This window comes from Oncorhynchus mykiss, chromosome 5, assembly GCF_013265735.2.
Source record: "Oncorhynchus mykiss isolate Arlee chromosome 5, USDA_OmykA_1.1, whole genome shotgun sequence".
NCBI classification, from domain to species: Eukaryota; Metazoa; Chordata; class Actinopteri; order Salmoniformes; family Salmonidae; genus Oncorhynchus; species Oncorhynchus mykiss.
In genome coordinates this window covers 57,890,434-57,906,911 of record NC_048569.1, presented here as the reverse complement: position 1 = coordinate 57,906,911, position 16,478 = coordinate 57,890,434, and the positions used below count along the sequence as shown (strand labels likewise).

The following is a 16,478-nucleotide window of genomic DNA, read 5'->3' as shown; positions in this document are numbered from 1 at the left end:
AATCAACAAACATTTGTAATTAAGTAAAATCCCTGCAAAGTGAGGACTGTGTTACATTTATATAAAGCTTTCCTTCATGTCTGGTTCCACACTGGTAGTAATTATGTGGCTTCCAGTCCTTTCCAGACACAGTCCACAGTCCAGTAGCTGTGTACGTGCCATTGCTTCCCCTGGAACTCCAAACAACATTGTTCTCTGGGGTAACCACGGTGTTGTTGATCCACCAAATGATGTCCACCAGGTGTGTGTGTAAACCACTAAGGACACACACCAGCATAGGTGTGTGTGAAGCACCAGGGTCACTCCCGAATGAGGAGAGGATGAGTACAGATGGATCAGAAGGGTTCAAACCTGACAGGAGAAAGAAAGTCAACATGCATGAAGACTTTGGGATGAAAAGGTGTTTTCGACCCAAACACTTGGAGAAATCTTAGAACTCGCTTGAGCAAATGTTATTGAAGTACAGACAATTGTGAGCTCCTTTGTGTGAGAAGGTGTCAATAACAATTAGCCTTCAAATACACATTGCAGCAAAAATGATTAAAATTCCAGCTTACCTTCTACAAAGAGCTGGATGCCCCTACTAAACACCACATCCTTTTGAGAGGGCTTCCCCCCATGTACACACCTGAGGAAAAACATGACTATCATTATCATCAGAACACTGCAAGAATGCAGATAGAATGAAGTGCAATCTGCATTGAAAGTTGAGCTGAAAGTTACCCCAGTAGTAGTAAAGTGAAACATAGTCCTGCTCTGTTCATTCTGGCTGAGTGGTTTGTTTCAGTTGGTGCTCTGGAGAGGAGAAAAGCCTGAGTCCCTTGAGGGGCTTGGTGTCTTGTCCTCCAGTATCATGCAGCTCTCTCCTCTCACACCAACGTGGTCTCAGAGCATTTCGTATGATTCCTTATGTAAAACCGAGACACTCCACTAAGTATGACATGTTACGTTTCGCATTGGAATGTATTAAATCCATCGTCTATTTCGTGTCATATGTTATGAATTCGAATTTGTATGATATATTACAAATTGGAATTTGTTCAAAATGTTACCAATTGCAATTAGTACAATATGTTACGAACTTGCAAAACATATGATATGTTACAAATCCCCCCCCCCCCCATTTTTTTTTACAAGAATATACTACCAATGTCCATGGTGCTGAAATTGTGAAATATCTATGTACCTGCATGCCTATCGAATGAATCGATGATAGGCTTTCTGTGGTGCCAGGGCTAAATTTTGCTTTAGCTAATAGATAAGCAGTTATTGATAGGCCTATTTGGTCATCATTTTATCATGTTAAACCTAACGTTTGACGAAGCTATACACGCTGTGGCAATGCTGCCATTTTTAGACTGCTGGCATTAATGTAATTAGCCTACTTGTTCAGTAATTAAGTTGACATTCAAATATTGCACATTGTAAAATAAATGTTCGATGCAACAGCATACTAATCAGCTACCAATATAAATGTTTTGAATATACAGCTGTCCTGTATAGCCTACCTGAACCTGCATGACATGAGCCGTCCTCTCGCTCTCTCCCAAGTTATGCGTAAAACCAATGCCAAATAATATAGCCAGTCCACCCTTAAAACACTAGCTTAATAGGGATTGTTTTATATGCAGTGTACTATTTGTAACTACATACCGCATTTAGCTGCTATTTATAAACTTTGTTTTTCTCTCTCTCTCTTTTTCTCCACAACTTCATAATATCCAATTAGGATCCTGTCTCATCGCTGCACTCCCCAACGAGCTTGGTAGAGGCGAAGGTCGAGTCATGCATCCTCTGGAACATGACCTGCCAAACCGCGCTTCTTAACACCCACCTGCTTAGCCCAGAAGCCACACCGTTCAACTGACAACCGAAGTCAGCCTGCAGGCGCCCGGCCCGCCACAAGGAGTCACTAGAGCGCGATAAGCCAAGTAAAGCCCCCCGGCCAAACCCTCCCCTAACACGGACAACGCTTGGCCAATTGTGCACCGCCCTATGGGACTCCCGGTCACGACAGTCTGGGATCGAACCCGGGCCTGTAGTGACACCTCAAGCACTGCGATGCCATGCCTTAGACCGCTGCGCCACTCAGGATGTTTTAAAACTTTTGAAAATAATCAAATAGCCTAACAATGAGGGAAAGAAATAGTCAGCTTGAGGACAACTATTTATTGCTGAACTCTGGATAATAGCCTACACAAATGGCAATATTCAAGGTCAATTAAATCAAATCCAATCCAACTTGAGAGACTCCTCTAGTGTCCTGAAGTCCTCCTTTTCTGTGTGCAAATGTTTTCACCATGGCCTGTAGGTCCAAGTTGTGGGCCCGACTGTTTTCTATACTGACTATTGCCAACCCAGACAGTCTTTCCTAAGACATTGTGCATTATATATCCATTGAGCAGCACACAACTTAAACGTAGTCGTGAATGATGCATGCCAAGATATATCAGAGATAAGGGGCTGTTGATATTGCAATCGCACAACTCAGATGCCGGTTAACAGGTATGAACGAAATCTCAGATTTGTTGTTGTTTAACTGTTGACCGCTAAAGATGATCTATTTGCATCTGCCAATTTATTGGCTGTCCGGTGTGCAGACGACCTGTCCCCAGAGCTTCCTATACAGTTAATTCATCTCTTTCTGTAATATGTTGAAGCCAGCACTTATTACAGGAAAACTCCACCCAAAAACGATATTTTGGCATGTTTCATTCGTCAATCGTTGACATAATTTGATTGTTGACAAGCAAAACATGGACTTTCAATATATGTAACTTTCAAAAAACAGAAATCATCCCCATATGATGCATTTAGCTGGGGCTTAAGGTTAAGAGTTAGGTTAAAGGGTTAAGGTTAGGATTAGGTTTACGCTTAGGGGAAGGGTTTGCTAAAAGCGTTAAGGTTGGGATTAGGGTTAGGGGAAAGGTTAGGTAAAAGGGTTAAGGTTAGAGTTGGGGTTAGGTTTAGCTAATATGCTAAGTAGGTGCAAAGTAGCTAAAAAGTAGTTAGTTGTTGCAAAGTTGCTATAATTCTAAAGTCGTCTGTGATGAGATTCGAACACACAATCTTTCGGTTGCTAGACATTCAACAAAAAGCAGTTCTTCACCTCATATCTTTTATACAACATTTGAGCATTTAGCCCAGTCCTTCTCAGAACTGTCAGTTCATCACTAATTAGGAGAATGTCAATAAATTATAGATTCCTATTTCCATCTTCTCTAAAGGTAACGTTAATAGCTAGACTCTCAGAACTAAGATATTATAGAGGAAGGACACTGGTGCAGAGAGGAAATGTTGTGAAAAACTATCTGGGTGGAACATGAGTGTTTTCCCAAGGCACATGTTGCCCCCTTCTATATCAGGCTCAAAACAAGTAGATCAGTTATTCAGTTTGTAGGAGGATAGAAAAACAGGAAAGAACAGTTAGCACAAGTGGTTGTGTCTGAAACAGATGTATGACTTCTCCAGTTCTGCCCACACTGGAGAATGGGGTGATTCTGACAGTGTCAATTATCTGTGGTAAACCACAATTAACTTTACATGATATGTTTCTGCCCTTCTCCCTTTTCTGCCTACATTATAAATGTTAGTTAACCCAATATAAATATTCCATGAAACCCCCCCAAAAAGACACTCAGGCGATACAACACTCTTAGTACATGACAACAACAAAACAACATCAACTTGAGTTTATTAGGAGTTGCTTTGGAAGACCAATACAGAGTAGCCTGTAGATACAGTACAGTGTGATTACATAGTACACCTCACATTCATCTCTACAAATCAGTTGTTCTTTCAAATCCTTCTGTTAGTCCACAGAAATAAACAGCCATGTCATTCTCTTTAGATCCATGGATCAGTAACTGATGCTGGTGAAGTGGCCTGCTATCATTGGTCTGGACAGTGATCTTGTTGGGATGGAAGCCATGGCCGTAGAGCACATGGGAGGTGTTGGTCAGGTGGTAGCTGAGTACCAGTTCAGGCCTCTCTCCTTGACTCTGCTTGTACCAGCTCACAGTGGCCATGCTACAGTTAGTGGACAGAGGGCAGTTCAGTGTGGCATCCTCGCCCACTTTCACTGATAGGCTCTTCAGTGATACACCCAGGGACTCTCCCAAACGTACACCTGTAGAAAGTCACAGGTGACAAATCATATAGGTCTACAGAGAGAGGCCCCATCCAGACACAACCCCTAATAACTAGTTCCTCAAGTCAATTCTAAAATGCATTCCATTTCATAATGTCTTGATATGCCTACTGAACTGTCACCGCAACAAAGTGTCACGGTTACTGAAGGATTGTACCAGTACAATTGTAACTGACAGTAAAGCATTTACATATATTGAGGAACACTACCAACAAAACAGTCAATGAGGTTATTTCAAAATGTTTAATATCTTTAACCATTGTTATTGAAAAATGTACTTACCATTCAGTATGATTGACAAGCACAACATGATTCTCAATGTCACTTTCATGGCCGGATGCAGTACTCTATTCTGTGAGATGATGAAAAGGAAGCTTTCGATCCGACTCCCTCGTAGACTCTGCTTGAGGTTTCTCTGGAGAGAAGTAGGCTGTGTTTGTTGGTCCAACTGAGTCTCACAGAGGAACTGCCTTCCAACACGTTGTGCACAAACTCATCAGGTCATTTCAACCTCAGATGTGTCACAGTCTGCAAAGGCAGCATTACCTTAACAGGCTGACCACTCCACATTGGATCGCGTGTGCGAGCGTTGCAAAATTAATTTAGGAATCTATGTTATTAAATTATTGCACCCACACTGCTCGCGCACGTCAACGAGCGTATGCGATGCCAAGGGCTAAAATAGAAGTCATTCCTATTTCTGACACAGATCGCGCTGCAAGTCCTGCCACTCCCATCTCCTCATTGGTTTATAGAAGCAGGTACCCACGTACCATCTCCTCATTGGTTATACCCACGTGGGTGATTGAAAGACGAACTGTGTTGCTGGTCGGTGTAGTAATACTATGAAAGTTTAGATGCCAATAACCATAAAAGTTCAAAGGTGAGAAAGCCTTGAAGGAGGAGATATGACTAGAAATGATTCGGAGTAGAGGACCTTGTGCATTTCAGGTAAGATAACAACTCAATGTTTATATTCCAGGACAAATTAGCTAGCAACGGCAAGCTAGCTAAATAGGACAAATTAGCTAGCAAGTGCAAGCTAACTAGTTAAATTGCCACAAATGTATAATGATTTTCGACCTGTCTCCAAATTAACGTCATTGGTTTAGAGTTTGTTTTAATATTTTAACCTGTGTGTCGTGATCGCGTTTGGTGTAGGGGGACAAAATAAATGTATGCATGATGGCACACACGCGCAGCCGGTTTGGGCTCCGTGTTAGGCTCCCAAATGTACTGCATTGTCTATTGGGATTTGTGGGATAAGGCCACACAGAGGACTGTGAGTGACCTACAATGTGAGTAGACCTATAATTGTATGTCCGGCGAAAGACTTGGATTCCATCTCTCATTCAACATAATTTCCCCAAACTTACAAAAGGCACAAACAGTAACATCCCTTGTTTCTCAAGCCAAGGTCTTAAAGGAGTATGTGAGCACAGACGTTCACTTTGCCTAGCCAAGTTCTACTAGGAGCAAACTGAACCGATGTATGAGAACTCCTTAAGACACAGTGCAGGTATCGGGAGTCGACATTTACATAGATCAGGGTTGAGAAACAGGGGCCATAGTGTGTGTCGGCTTTTGTACCAAGCTACCTGTAACACACCGGAGTCACCTAGTCACAGTCTGCAATTAAAACCACTAATATGAATCAGATGGGTTGGAACATAATAATGCAGGCAGCCTCACAGGACAGCACGGGAGTTGCTCACCCCTGATATAAATTCCTCTGCTTAGTAGAGGATATTCCAATACTCTCTCAGCTGATAGGTTTGACGAACCAAGCTAATGTTCTCATTCCCATTCATCCTCCACAGTTCAGTCCCGAGAAGCCTGTGAGATCAGAGACTGAAGAAGCCGTCCCTTAAAGACAAGGTCCACGGTGTCGCCCTTGTAGTGGATGCTTCTAAAAAGGTGTCCAGCTACACCAAAGGCTTAGGCACCACCTGCCAACAGCCCAGAGAACACATCAGTGACCTGGGTGAGCAAAAGCGGAAGCGTTTCAGCAATGTCAGTAATGGTTGTCGTGTAAGAACTGTCGATACTCTTGAGGTCAATTGACAGCGTGAGAAACAAATGTGTTTCGCAGGTGTGCATCAAGTGACATTGCTGACACGTGGATCAGGTGTGTCAGGAAACCGGCCATGACGAAAACATTCAGCAGACAGTACTCTCTATAATACCCCTTATTGATGAGTTAGTCATTAGCTATTTGAATGTCTGGAATGTACACACACTGTACAGTGCCTTGCGAAGGTATTCGGCCCCCTTGAACTTTGCGACCTTTTGCCACATTTCAGGCTTCAAACATAAAGATATAAAACTGTATTTTTTTGTGAAGAATCAACAACAAGTGGGACACAATCATGAAGTGGAACGACATTTATTGGATATTTCAAACTTTTTTAACAAATCAAAAACTGAAAAATTGGGCGTGCAAAATTATTCAGCCCCCTTAAGTTAATAGTTTGTAGCGCCACCTTTTGCTGCGATTACAGCTGTAAGTCGCTTGGGGTATGTCTCTATCAGTTTTGCACATCCCATTCGTCCTTGCAAAACAGCTCGAGCTCAGTGAGGTTGGATGGAGAGCATTTGTGAACAGCAGTTTTCAGTTCTTTCCACAGATTCTCGATTGGATTCAGGTCTGGACTTTGACTTGGCCATTCTAACACCTGGATATGTTTATTTTTGAACCATTCCATTGTAGATTTTGCTTTATGTTTTGGATCATTGTCTTGTTGGAAGACAAATCTCCGTCCCAGTCTCAGGTCTTTTGCAGACTCCATCAGGTTTTCTTCCAGAATGGTCCTGTATTTGGCTCCATCCATCTTCCCATCAATTTTAACCATCTTCCCTGTCCCTGCTGAAGAAAAGCAGGCCCAAACCATGATGCTGCCACCACCATGTTTGACAGTGGGGATGATGTGTTCAGTGTGAAAAGCTGTGTTGCTTTTACGCCAAACATAACGTTTTGCATTGTTGCCAAAAAGTTCAATTTTGGTTTCATCTGACCAGAGCACCTTCTTCCACATGTTTGGTGTGTCTCCCAGGTGGCTTGTGGCAAACTTTAAACGACACTTTTTATGGATATCTTTAAGAAATGGCTTTCTTCTTGCCACTCTTCCATAAAGGCCAGATTTGTGCAATATACGACTGATTGTTGTCCTATGGACAGAGTCTCCCACCTCAGCTGTAGATCTCTGCAGTTCATCCAGAGTGATCATGGGCCTCTTGGCTGCATCTCTGATCAGTCGTCTCCTTGTATGAGCTGAAAGTTTAGAGGGACGGCCAGGTCTTGGTAGATTTGCAGTGGTCTGATACTCCTTCCATTTCAATATTATCGCTTGCACAGTGCTCCTTGGGATGTTTAAAGCTTGGGAAATCTTTTTGTATCCAAATCCGGCTTTAAACTTCTTCACAACAGTATCTCGGACCTGCCTGGTGTGTTCCTTGTTCTTCATGATGCTCTCTGCGCTTTTAACGGACCTCTGAGACTATCACAGTGCAGGTGCATTTATACGGAGACTTGATTACACACAGGTGGATTGTATTTATCATCATTAGTCATTTAGGTCAACATTGGATCATTCAGAGATCCTCACTGAACTTCTGGAGAGAGTTTGCTGCACTGTAAGTAAAGTGGCTGAATAATTTTGCACGCCCAATTTTTCAGTTTTTGATTTGTTAAAAAAGTTTGAAATATCCAATAAATGTCGTTCCACTTCATGATTGTGTCCCACTTGTTGTTGATTCTTCACAAAAAAATACAGTTTTATATCTTTATGTTTGAAGCCTGAAATGTGGCAAAAGGTCGCAAAGTTCAAGGGGGCCGAATACTTTTGCAAGGCACTGTATGTAGTTCTACTGTGAACATCCTCAGCTGACTTCTCTCTCTCTGTGTGTGTAAGACCAAGGCTGGGGCTCTGTTTGGCATGTCCAGCTCCTACATTGTCCCAGTGAAGAGCTACTCGTATGAGCTGGAAGTTGATGAGAACACAGACATCCTTCTGCTCAGTGCAGTGGCCCACATCCTGCAATGTGTAGACCTACACTTCTGGGACAGTGCAGCGACAGAGCCTAAACTGTCTCTTTAACAAGGCTGTGAAATGCTGTCTAATATAAAAATGCATTACATTAGCTTATAGAGTTTCATTATTTGTTCCTGCTATTGTTAACTTGTTAATTAGTCATTCACAGAAGTCTTGCTTTGAGGAAACCAAATGTGTAGGAGACATTTTGACCTGTGTATACGTTGTCTTTCTAGAGATGTTTTAGCCTGTTTTGTCCACTAGGGGCACTCTCACATGGGGTTATCGGTCACTGGTGATGTGTATATAGGTTCAAAGGTGACCAAGGAAGTGTTAGCACAGGTGAGGGATGGAGGCGTTCGACGGGTGCAGGGCCAATCGGTCTTGGATGAACAGGGGGCGGGGTTTCTGTCTTCTTCATCAGACAAAAACAAGACCAACTCCATCCTCTTCCTCGGTAGAATAATAAGCGTAGAGAGATTAGAGTTCACTAAGCCAAATAAAAAAATATTGTCCAAGGGCTATATTCAATCAGCTACATTCAACCGCCCTAACCCGCAATAACCAACAGTTTCAATGGGCGAGTTCGTTTTGCACCACCTCGTGCCCCGGTTGGGCGAGGTTTGCACATTTTAGACCATTTCATTGGTTGTAAAATTAAATCTCCACCCACCCGGGGCACTGGCCATGCAAAATGAACTTTCTCATTGTTTTTATTTAGGCGATGTCAGAAGTGGAACATGCTGACCAAACTGGACGTTGATTGTGTACCCCCACACCAGACACGACTAGGACATGTAGGTTGAAATATTACTCTGAACTAATTATATTAATTTGGGGACAAGTCAAAAAGCATTAAACATTTATAGAAATGTAGCTAGCTAGCTAATTTGTCCTGGGATATAAACATTGGGTTGTTATTTTACCTGAAGTGCACAAGGTCCTCTACGGGCTCCACGTCATCTACAAGTCTCTGCTAGGTAAAGTCCCACCTTATATCAGCTCACTGGTCACCATAGCAGCACCCACCCGTAGCATGCGCTCCAACAGGTATGACTCACTGGTCACCCCCAAAGCCAAATTCTTCCTTCGGCCGCCTCTCCTTCCAGTTCTCTGCTGCCAATGACTGGAACAAACTATAAAAAAATCACTAAAGCTGGAGACTCTTACCACCCTCACTAGCTTTAAGCACCAGCTCACAGATCACTGCACATGTACATAGCCCATCTGTAAATAGCCCATGCAATCTACCTCATCCCCATACTGTATTTAGTTATTTATCTTGCTCCTTTGCACCCCATTATCTCTACTTGCACATTCATCTTCTGCACATTATACCATTCCAGTGTTTAATTGCTATATTGTAATTACTTCGCCACTATGGCCTATTTGTTGACTTACCTCTCTTATCCTACCTCATTTGCACATGCTGTATATAGACTTTTCTACTCTATTATTGATTGTGTGTTTGTTTATTCCATGTGTAACTCTGTGTTGTTGTATGTGTCAAACTGATTTGCTTGATCTTGGCCAGGTCGCAGTTGCAAATGAGAACTTGTTCTCAACTCGCCTACCTGGTTAAATAAAGGTGAAATAAAAATAAAAAAATAAAAAAAAGGTTCTCTACTCTGACAATTAATCCACAGATAAAACGATAAACTGAAATCCTTTCTCGTCATCTCTCCTCAGGCTTCATTTTTACTTCTTTGTGCTTTATATGGCGGTTGGCAACCAACTTTACGGTGCATTACTACAACTGACTGGAGTGTGGATGTCATTTCATCTTTCAATCACCCACGTGGGTATATGCTCCTAAAAACCAATGAGGACATAGGAGAGGCCGGACTTGCAGTGCGTTGAGCGTCACAAATAGAACCTATTTCTATTTTAGCGCCTGGCCATGCAGACGCTCGCTGAGGCACATGAGCAGTGTGGGTGCAATGATTGAATAACATTGTATGTGTACATTTATTTTGCTGTGGTCAGCATGTGACTGCACTGGAACTGTTACATCAGCAAGCAGCTCCCGGCGTTATACCTATTGTGGACATTGCCATTGGATGCGCTGAGTCATATTAGTAATAATCCCATGCAGTCTTGTTACAAGTTCAAACAATGTGTGTTCTAATCTACACCTTAGACTGATATTAATCCATATGATTTTGCTTAATGTTGTGTTAGAGTACAACTTCAGCTGTCTAACCAGTACTAGAATGGCATTTCTATGGTCTATTTGCACAGCTCTCTGGGTGAGGTTCTGTCTTCCAGTCTCCAGTGGGTGGTTAAATCCCTTCCTTCGATGTAATCAAACGGATGGGGGATGCAATTTCAGAATTTAAGTAGATATTCTAAACAAAGTATTTTGATAACTTTCAAGTGTAATAGTTCCATGTAGAATAAACCATCATTCACATAGCACTGTAGAAAGTACTGTAGTGTTCTGTTAATATAAACATTTGCAAATATTACACTTGTCTAGTGGTGTAAAGTGCTTACAGTTGAAGTCGGAAGTTTACATACACTTAGGTTGGAGTCATTAAAACTTGTTTTTCAACCACTCCACAAATTTCTTGTTAACAAACTATAGTTTTGGCAAGTCGGTTAGGACATCTACTTTGTGCATGACACAAGTCATTTTTCCAACAATTGTTTACAGACAGATTATTTCACTGTATCACAATTGCAGTGGGTCAGAAGTTTACATACACTAAGTTGACTGTGCCTTTGAAACAGCTTGGAAAATTATGTCATGGCTTTAGAAGCTTCTGATAGGGAGATGTACCTGTGGATGTATTTCAAGGTATACCTTCAAACTCGATGCCTCTTTGCTTGACATCTTGGGAAAATCAAAAGAAATCAGCCAAGACCTCAGAAAAATAATGGTAGACCTCCACAAGTCTGGTTCATCACTGGGAGCAATTTCCAAACGCCTGAAGGTACCACGTTCATCTGTACAAACAATAGTACGCAAGTATAAACACCATGGGACCATGCAGCCTTCATACCGCTCAGGAAAGAAATGCGTTCTGTCTCCTAGAGATAACTGTACTTTGGTGTGAAAAGTGCAAATCAATCCCAGAACAACAGCAAAGGACCTTCTGAAGATGCTGGAGGAAACAGGTACAAAAGTATCTATATCCACAGTAAAACGAGTCCTATTTCGACATAACCTGAAAGGCCGCTCAGCAAGGAAGAAGCCACTGCTCCAAAACCGCCATAAAAAAGCCAGACTACGGTTTGCAACTGCACATGGGGACAAAGATTGTACTTTTCGGAGAAATATCTTCTGGTCTGATGAAACATAAATAGAACTGTTTCGCCTTAATGACCATCTTATGTTTGGAGGAAAAAGGAGGATGCTTGCAAGCTGAAGAATACCATCCCAACTGTGAAGCACGAGGGTGGCAGCATCATGATGTGGGGGTGCTTTGCTGCAAGAGGGACAGGTGCACTTCACAAAATAGATGGCATCACGAGAAAGAACAATTATGTAGATATATTGAAGAAACATCTCAAGACATCAGTCAGGAAGTTAAAGCTTGGTTGCAAATGGGTCTTCCAAATGGACATTGACCCCAAGCATCCTTCCAAAGTTGTGGCAAAATGGCTTAAGGACAACAAAGTCAAGGTATTGGAGTGGCCATCACAAAGCCCTGACCTCAATCCTATAGAAAATGTGTGGGCAGAACTGAAAATGTGTGTGCAAGCAAGGAGGCCTACAAACCTAACTCAGTTACACCAGCTCTGTCTGTAGGAATGGACCAAAATTCACCAAACTTATTGTGGGAAGCTTGTGGAAGGCTACCCGGAACGTTTGACCCAAGTTAAACAATTTAAAGGCAATGATACCGAATACTAATTGAGTGTATGTAAACTTCTGACCCACTGGGAATGTGATGAAAGAAATAAAAGCTGAAATAAATAATTCTCTCTACTATTATTCTGACATTTCACATTCTTAAAACAAAGTGGTGATCCTAACTGACCTAAGACAGGGAATTCTTACTAGGATTAAATGTCAGGAATTGTGAAAAACTGAGTTTTAATATACTTGACTTCAACTGTGAGTACTACTGTCAAGTATTTTTACTTTAGTCATTTTTGTAGGTATCTGTACTTTACTATTTATATTTTTTGACAACTTTATATTTTTCCTTCACTACATTTCTAATGAAAAGTATGTACATTTTACGCCTTACATTTTCCCTGACACCCAAAAGTACTCGTTATATTTGGAAAAAATGATCTAATTCATACACTTATCAGGAGAACATCCCTGGTCATCCCTACTGCCTCTGATCCGGCAGACTCACTAAACACATGCTTATAGTTTGTAAATTATGTCTGAGGGTGAGAGCATGCCCCTGGCTATCCGTAAACAAAAATAACAAGAAAATGGTACTGTCTGGTTTGTAAGGAATTTGAAATGATTTAAAATTTTACTTTTGATACTTAAGTATATTTTAGCATTTACGTTTACTTTTGATACTTAAGTATATTTTAGCATTTACGTTTACTTTTGATACTTAAATATATTTCAAACCAAGTAATTTTAGACTTTTACTCAAGTTTACTGGGTGACTTTCACTTTCGTCATTTTCTATTAAGAGAGCTGTACTTTTACTCAAGTATGTCAATAGGGTACATTTTCCACCACTGCACTTGTCTTTCATCTTTTATTGTCATTCACAGTCGATACAGATACTGTACCTATCAACACGTTTTCTGGTGGTGCTGGGGCTACCTTGCCAAACATATCAGTCGTCATACCTTCCTGTATGGTGTCCCATATACCCCCGCCCCCTATTGATAGTACCGTATATTCTGTTTATTGTCGGTCTGTATATTCTGTTTATTGTGGCAGCACTCTTTCCTGTGCATGCAAATGTATTTGCCGAATAATTGTGATTCTGATTTGGATACTAAACACTTATTTTTTTTATACCAAAACAGAGGCAAGGTGTCCGGTTTTGTTATTGTTTCAATTCTAGCTAGTTTTTCCCTCAAAGAACATGTGTCCTTCTGTACAAAAAAAAGTTGAATGATAAGAAGAGATGGAATTTATTTTTTTTTTCTCTATTTCTTTTCTGTATTTAAATGAACTACAACTTTTAAGCCCTTATAAACCCTTTTTAATGCACAATAGATGCTTCAGAAATAATTCAGAAGCAAAGGGTTTATGCCACATTTGGCAAAGCACCAGATATATAAGAACCTTATATCACACTATGTACAAAACATTAAAAACCCCTGCTCTTTCCATGACATAGACTGACCAGGTGAATTCAGGTGAAAGCTAGGGTCCCTTTTTGATGGCACTTGTTAAATCCACTTCATCAGTGTAGATGATGGGAAGGATTTTTAAGCCTTGAGACAATTGAGCCATGGATTGTCTGTGTGCCATTCAGAGTGTGAATGAGCAAGACAAAAGATTTAAGTGCCTTTGAACATGGTATGGTTGTAGGTGCCAGGTGCACCGGTTTGAGTGTGTCAAGAACTGCAACGCTGCTGGGTTTTTCATGCTCTACAGTTTCCTGTGTGTATCAAGAATGGTCCACCACCCAAAGGTTATCCAGCCAACTTGACATAGCTGTGGAAAGCATTGGAGTCAACATGGGCCAGAATCCCTGTGGAACACTTTTGACACCTTTGTAGAGTCCACGCCCTGACGAATTGAGATGTTCTGAGGGCAAAAGGGGGTGCAACTCAAAATTAGGAAGGTGCTCCAAATGTTTTGTACACTCACGTGTAGAATTACATTATTTTGTTTTGTCAAGCATTTATGTATGCCTTTATACGTTGGAGTTCATCATATCCACCAGATGGAATGTAAGGAAAGTCATCCTTGAATACTATAATATGGGACTAAATGTTTTTTCTGTAGAGAAGAAGAACAACACCAGAAAGCATATTGGAAGTGTAACCTTAGTATGGCAGTGTAGTGCAAGGATAAAACCAGATAATAACCTCTCCTTCCTTTGTCTTGATCAAGTTGAGGGAGAGGTTGGTATCTTGGCACCACACCTCTGACCTCCTCCTTATAGGCTGTCTCATCGTTGTTGGTGATCAGGCATTCCACTGTTGTGTCGTCTGCAAATTTTTAAACTTTTTTTTTGAATTGTACCCCTTTTTCTACAATTGTTTTAGTAGCTACTATCTTGTCTCATCGCTACAACTCTCGTACGGGCTCGGGAGAGACGAAGGTTGAAAGTCATGCGTCCTCCAATACACAACCCAACCAAGCCGCACTGCTTCTTAACACAGCGCGCATCCAACCCGGAAGCCAGCTGCACCAATGTGTCGGAGGAAACACCGTGCACCTGGCAACCTTGGATAGCGCGCACTGCGCCCGGTCCGCCACAGGAGTCACTGGTGCGCGATGAGACAAGGACATCCCTACCGACCGACGCTAGGCCAATTGTGCGTCGCCCCACGGACCTCCCGGTCGCGGCCGGTTACGACAGAGTCTCTGATGGCACAGTACAGTACACAGTACAGCGCCCTTAACCACTGCGCCACCCGGGAGGCCCTCGTCTGCAAACTTAATGACGGTGCTGGAGTCGTGCTTGGCCATGCAGTCATGGGTGAACAGGAAGTACATGAGGGGACTGAGCACGCACCCCTGAGGGGCCCCCATGTTGAGGATCAGTGTGGCAGATGTGTTGTTACCTACCCTTACCACCTGGGGGCAGCCCGTCAGAAATTCCAGGATCCAGTTGCAGAGGGAGGTATTTAGTCCCAGGGTCCTTAGCTTAGTGATGAGCTTTGAGGGCACTATGGTGTTGAACGCAGAGCTGTAGTCAATGAATAGCATTCTCACATAGGTGGTCCTTTGGTCTAGGTGGGAAAGGTCAGTGTGGAGTGCAATAGAGATTGCATCATCTGTGCATCTGCTGGGGCGGTATGCAAATTGTAGTGAGTCTAGGGTTTCTGGGATAATGGTGGTGATGTGAGCCATGACCAGACATTCAATGCACTTCATGTCTACAGACATGAGTGCTACGGGTCGATAGTAACTTAGGCCGGTTACCTTGGTGTTCTTGGGCACAGGGATTATGGTGGTCTGCTTGAAACATGTTGGTATTACAGACTCTGTCAGAGACAGGTTGAATATGTCAGTGAAGACACTTCTAGATGATCAACGCATGCTTGGAGTACATGTCCTGGTAATCCGTCTGGCCCTGCGGTCTTGTAAATGTTGACATGTTTGAAGGTCTTACTCATGTCGGCTACGGAGAGCGAGATCAAATAGTCATCCGGAACAACTGATGCTCTTATGCATGCTTCAGTGTTGCTTGCCTCGAAGCAAGTATAGAAGTAATTTAGCTCGTCTGGTAGGCTCGTGTCACTGGGCAGCTCACGGCTGTGCTTCCCTTTGTGGCCCGTAATAGTTTGCAAGCCCTGACACATCCGACGAGCGTCAGAGCCGGTGTAGTACGATTCAATCTTAGTCCTGTATGATGGTTCGTCTGAAGGCATAGCGGGATTTCAAATAAGCGTCCAGGTTAGAGTCCCGATCCTTGAAAGCGGCAGCTCTGCCCTTTAGCTCAGTGCGGATGTTGCCTGTAATCCATGGCCTCTGGTTGGGGTATGTACGTACGGTCACTGTGGGGACGACGTCATCGATGCACTTATTGATGAAGTCAGTGACTGATGTGGTCAGAAGAATCCCAGAACATATTCCAGTCTGTGCTAGCAAAACAGTCCTGTAGCTTAGCATCTGCATCATCTGACCACTTCCGTATTGAGTGAGTCACAGGTACTTCCTGCTTTAGTTTTTGCTTGTAAGCAGGACTCGGGTGTATAGCTTATGGTCAGATTTGCCAAATGGAGGGCGAGGGACAGCTTTGTACGTGTCTCTGTGTGTGGAGTAAAGGCAGTCTAGAGTTTTCCCCCCTCTGGTTGTACATGTAACATGCTGGTTGAAATTAGGTAAAACGGATTTAAGTGCCTGCATTAAAGTCCCGGCCACTAGGAGCGTCGATTCTGGATGAGCATTTTCTTGTTTGCTTATGGCCTTATACAGCGTGTGCGGTCTTAGTGCCAGCATCGGTTTGTGGGGATAGACAGCTACAAAGAATATAGATGAAGACCCTTGGTAAATAGTGTGGTCTACATCTTATCATGACATACTCTACCTCAGGCAAGCAAAACCTTGAGACTTCCTTAATATTAGTTATTTACAAATAGACACAGACCACTACCCCGTCTTACTGGAGGCAGCTCTTATATCTTGCCAATGCAGTGTAAACCCCACCAGCTGTATGTTATCCATGTCATCGTTCAGCCACGATCTG

General features: G+C 42.4%; 1 protein-coding gene and 1 long non-coding RNA gene across 2 annotated transcripts in view; both read right to left on the bottom strand.

Annotated features, from left to right (window-relative positions):
• Nucleotides 1-251: 251 nt before the first annotated feature.
• The window catches only part of LOC110524134, a 31,856-nt gene continuing 15,629 nt past the window's right edge, over nucleotides 252-16,478 (bottom strand). Inside the window, exons 3-4 of the long non-coding RNA XR_002473545.2 lie at nucleotides 558-628; nucleotides 252-351 (exon numbers count right to left, since the gene is read on the bottom strand). This is a non-coding gene — a long non-coding RNA (uncharacterized LOC110524134). The remainder of the gene's footprint in view (nucleotides 352-557; nucleotides 629-16,478) is intronic.
• sid1 (secreted immunoglobulin domain 1) lies at nucleotides 3,683-4,810 on the bottom strand. The gene is made up of 2 exons (XM_036977952.1): nucleotides 4,433-4,810; nucleotides 3,683-4,129 (listed from the first exon to the last, which is right to left on the bottom strand). The coding sequence occupies exons 1-2, from the start codon at nucleotides 4,479-4,481 to the stop codon at nucleotides 3,780-3,782; spliced, it is 399 nt and encodes a 132-aa protein (XP_036833847.1). The 5' UTR covers nucleotides 4,482-4,810; the 3' UTR covers nucleotides 3,683-3,779.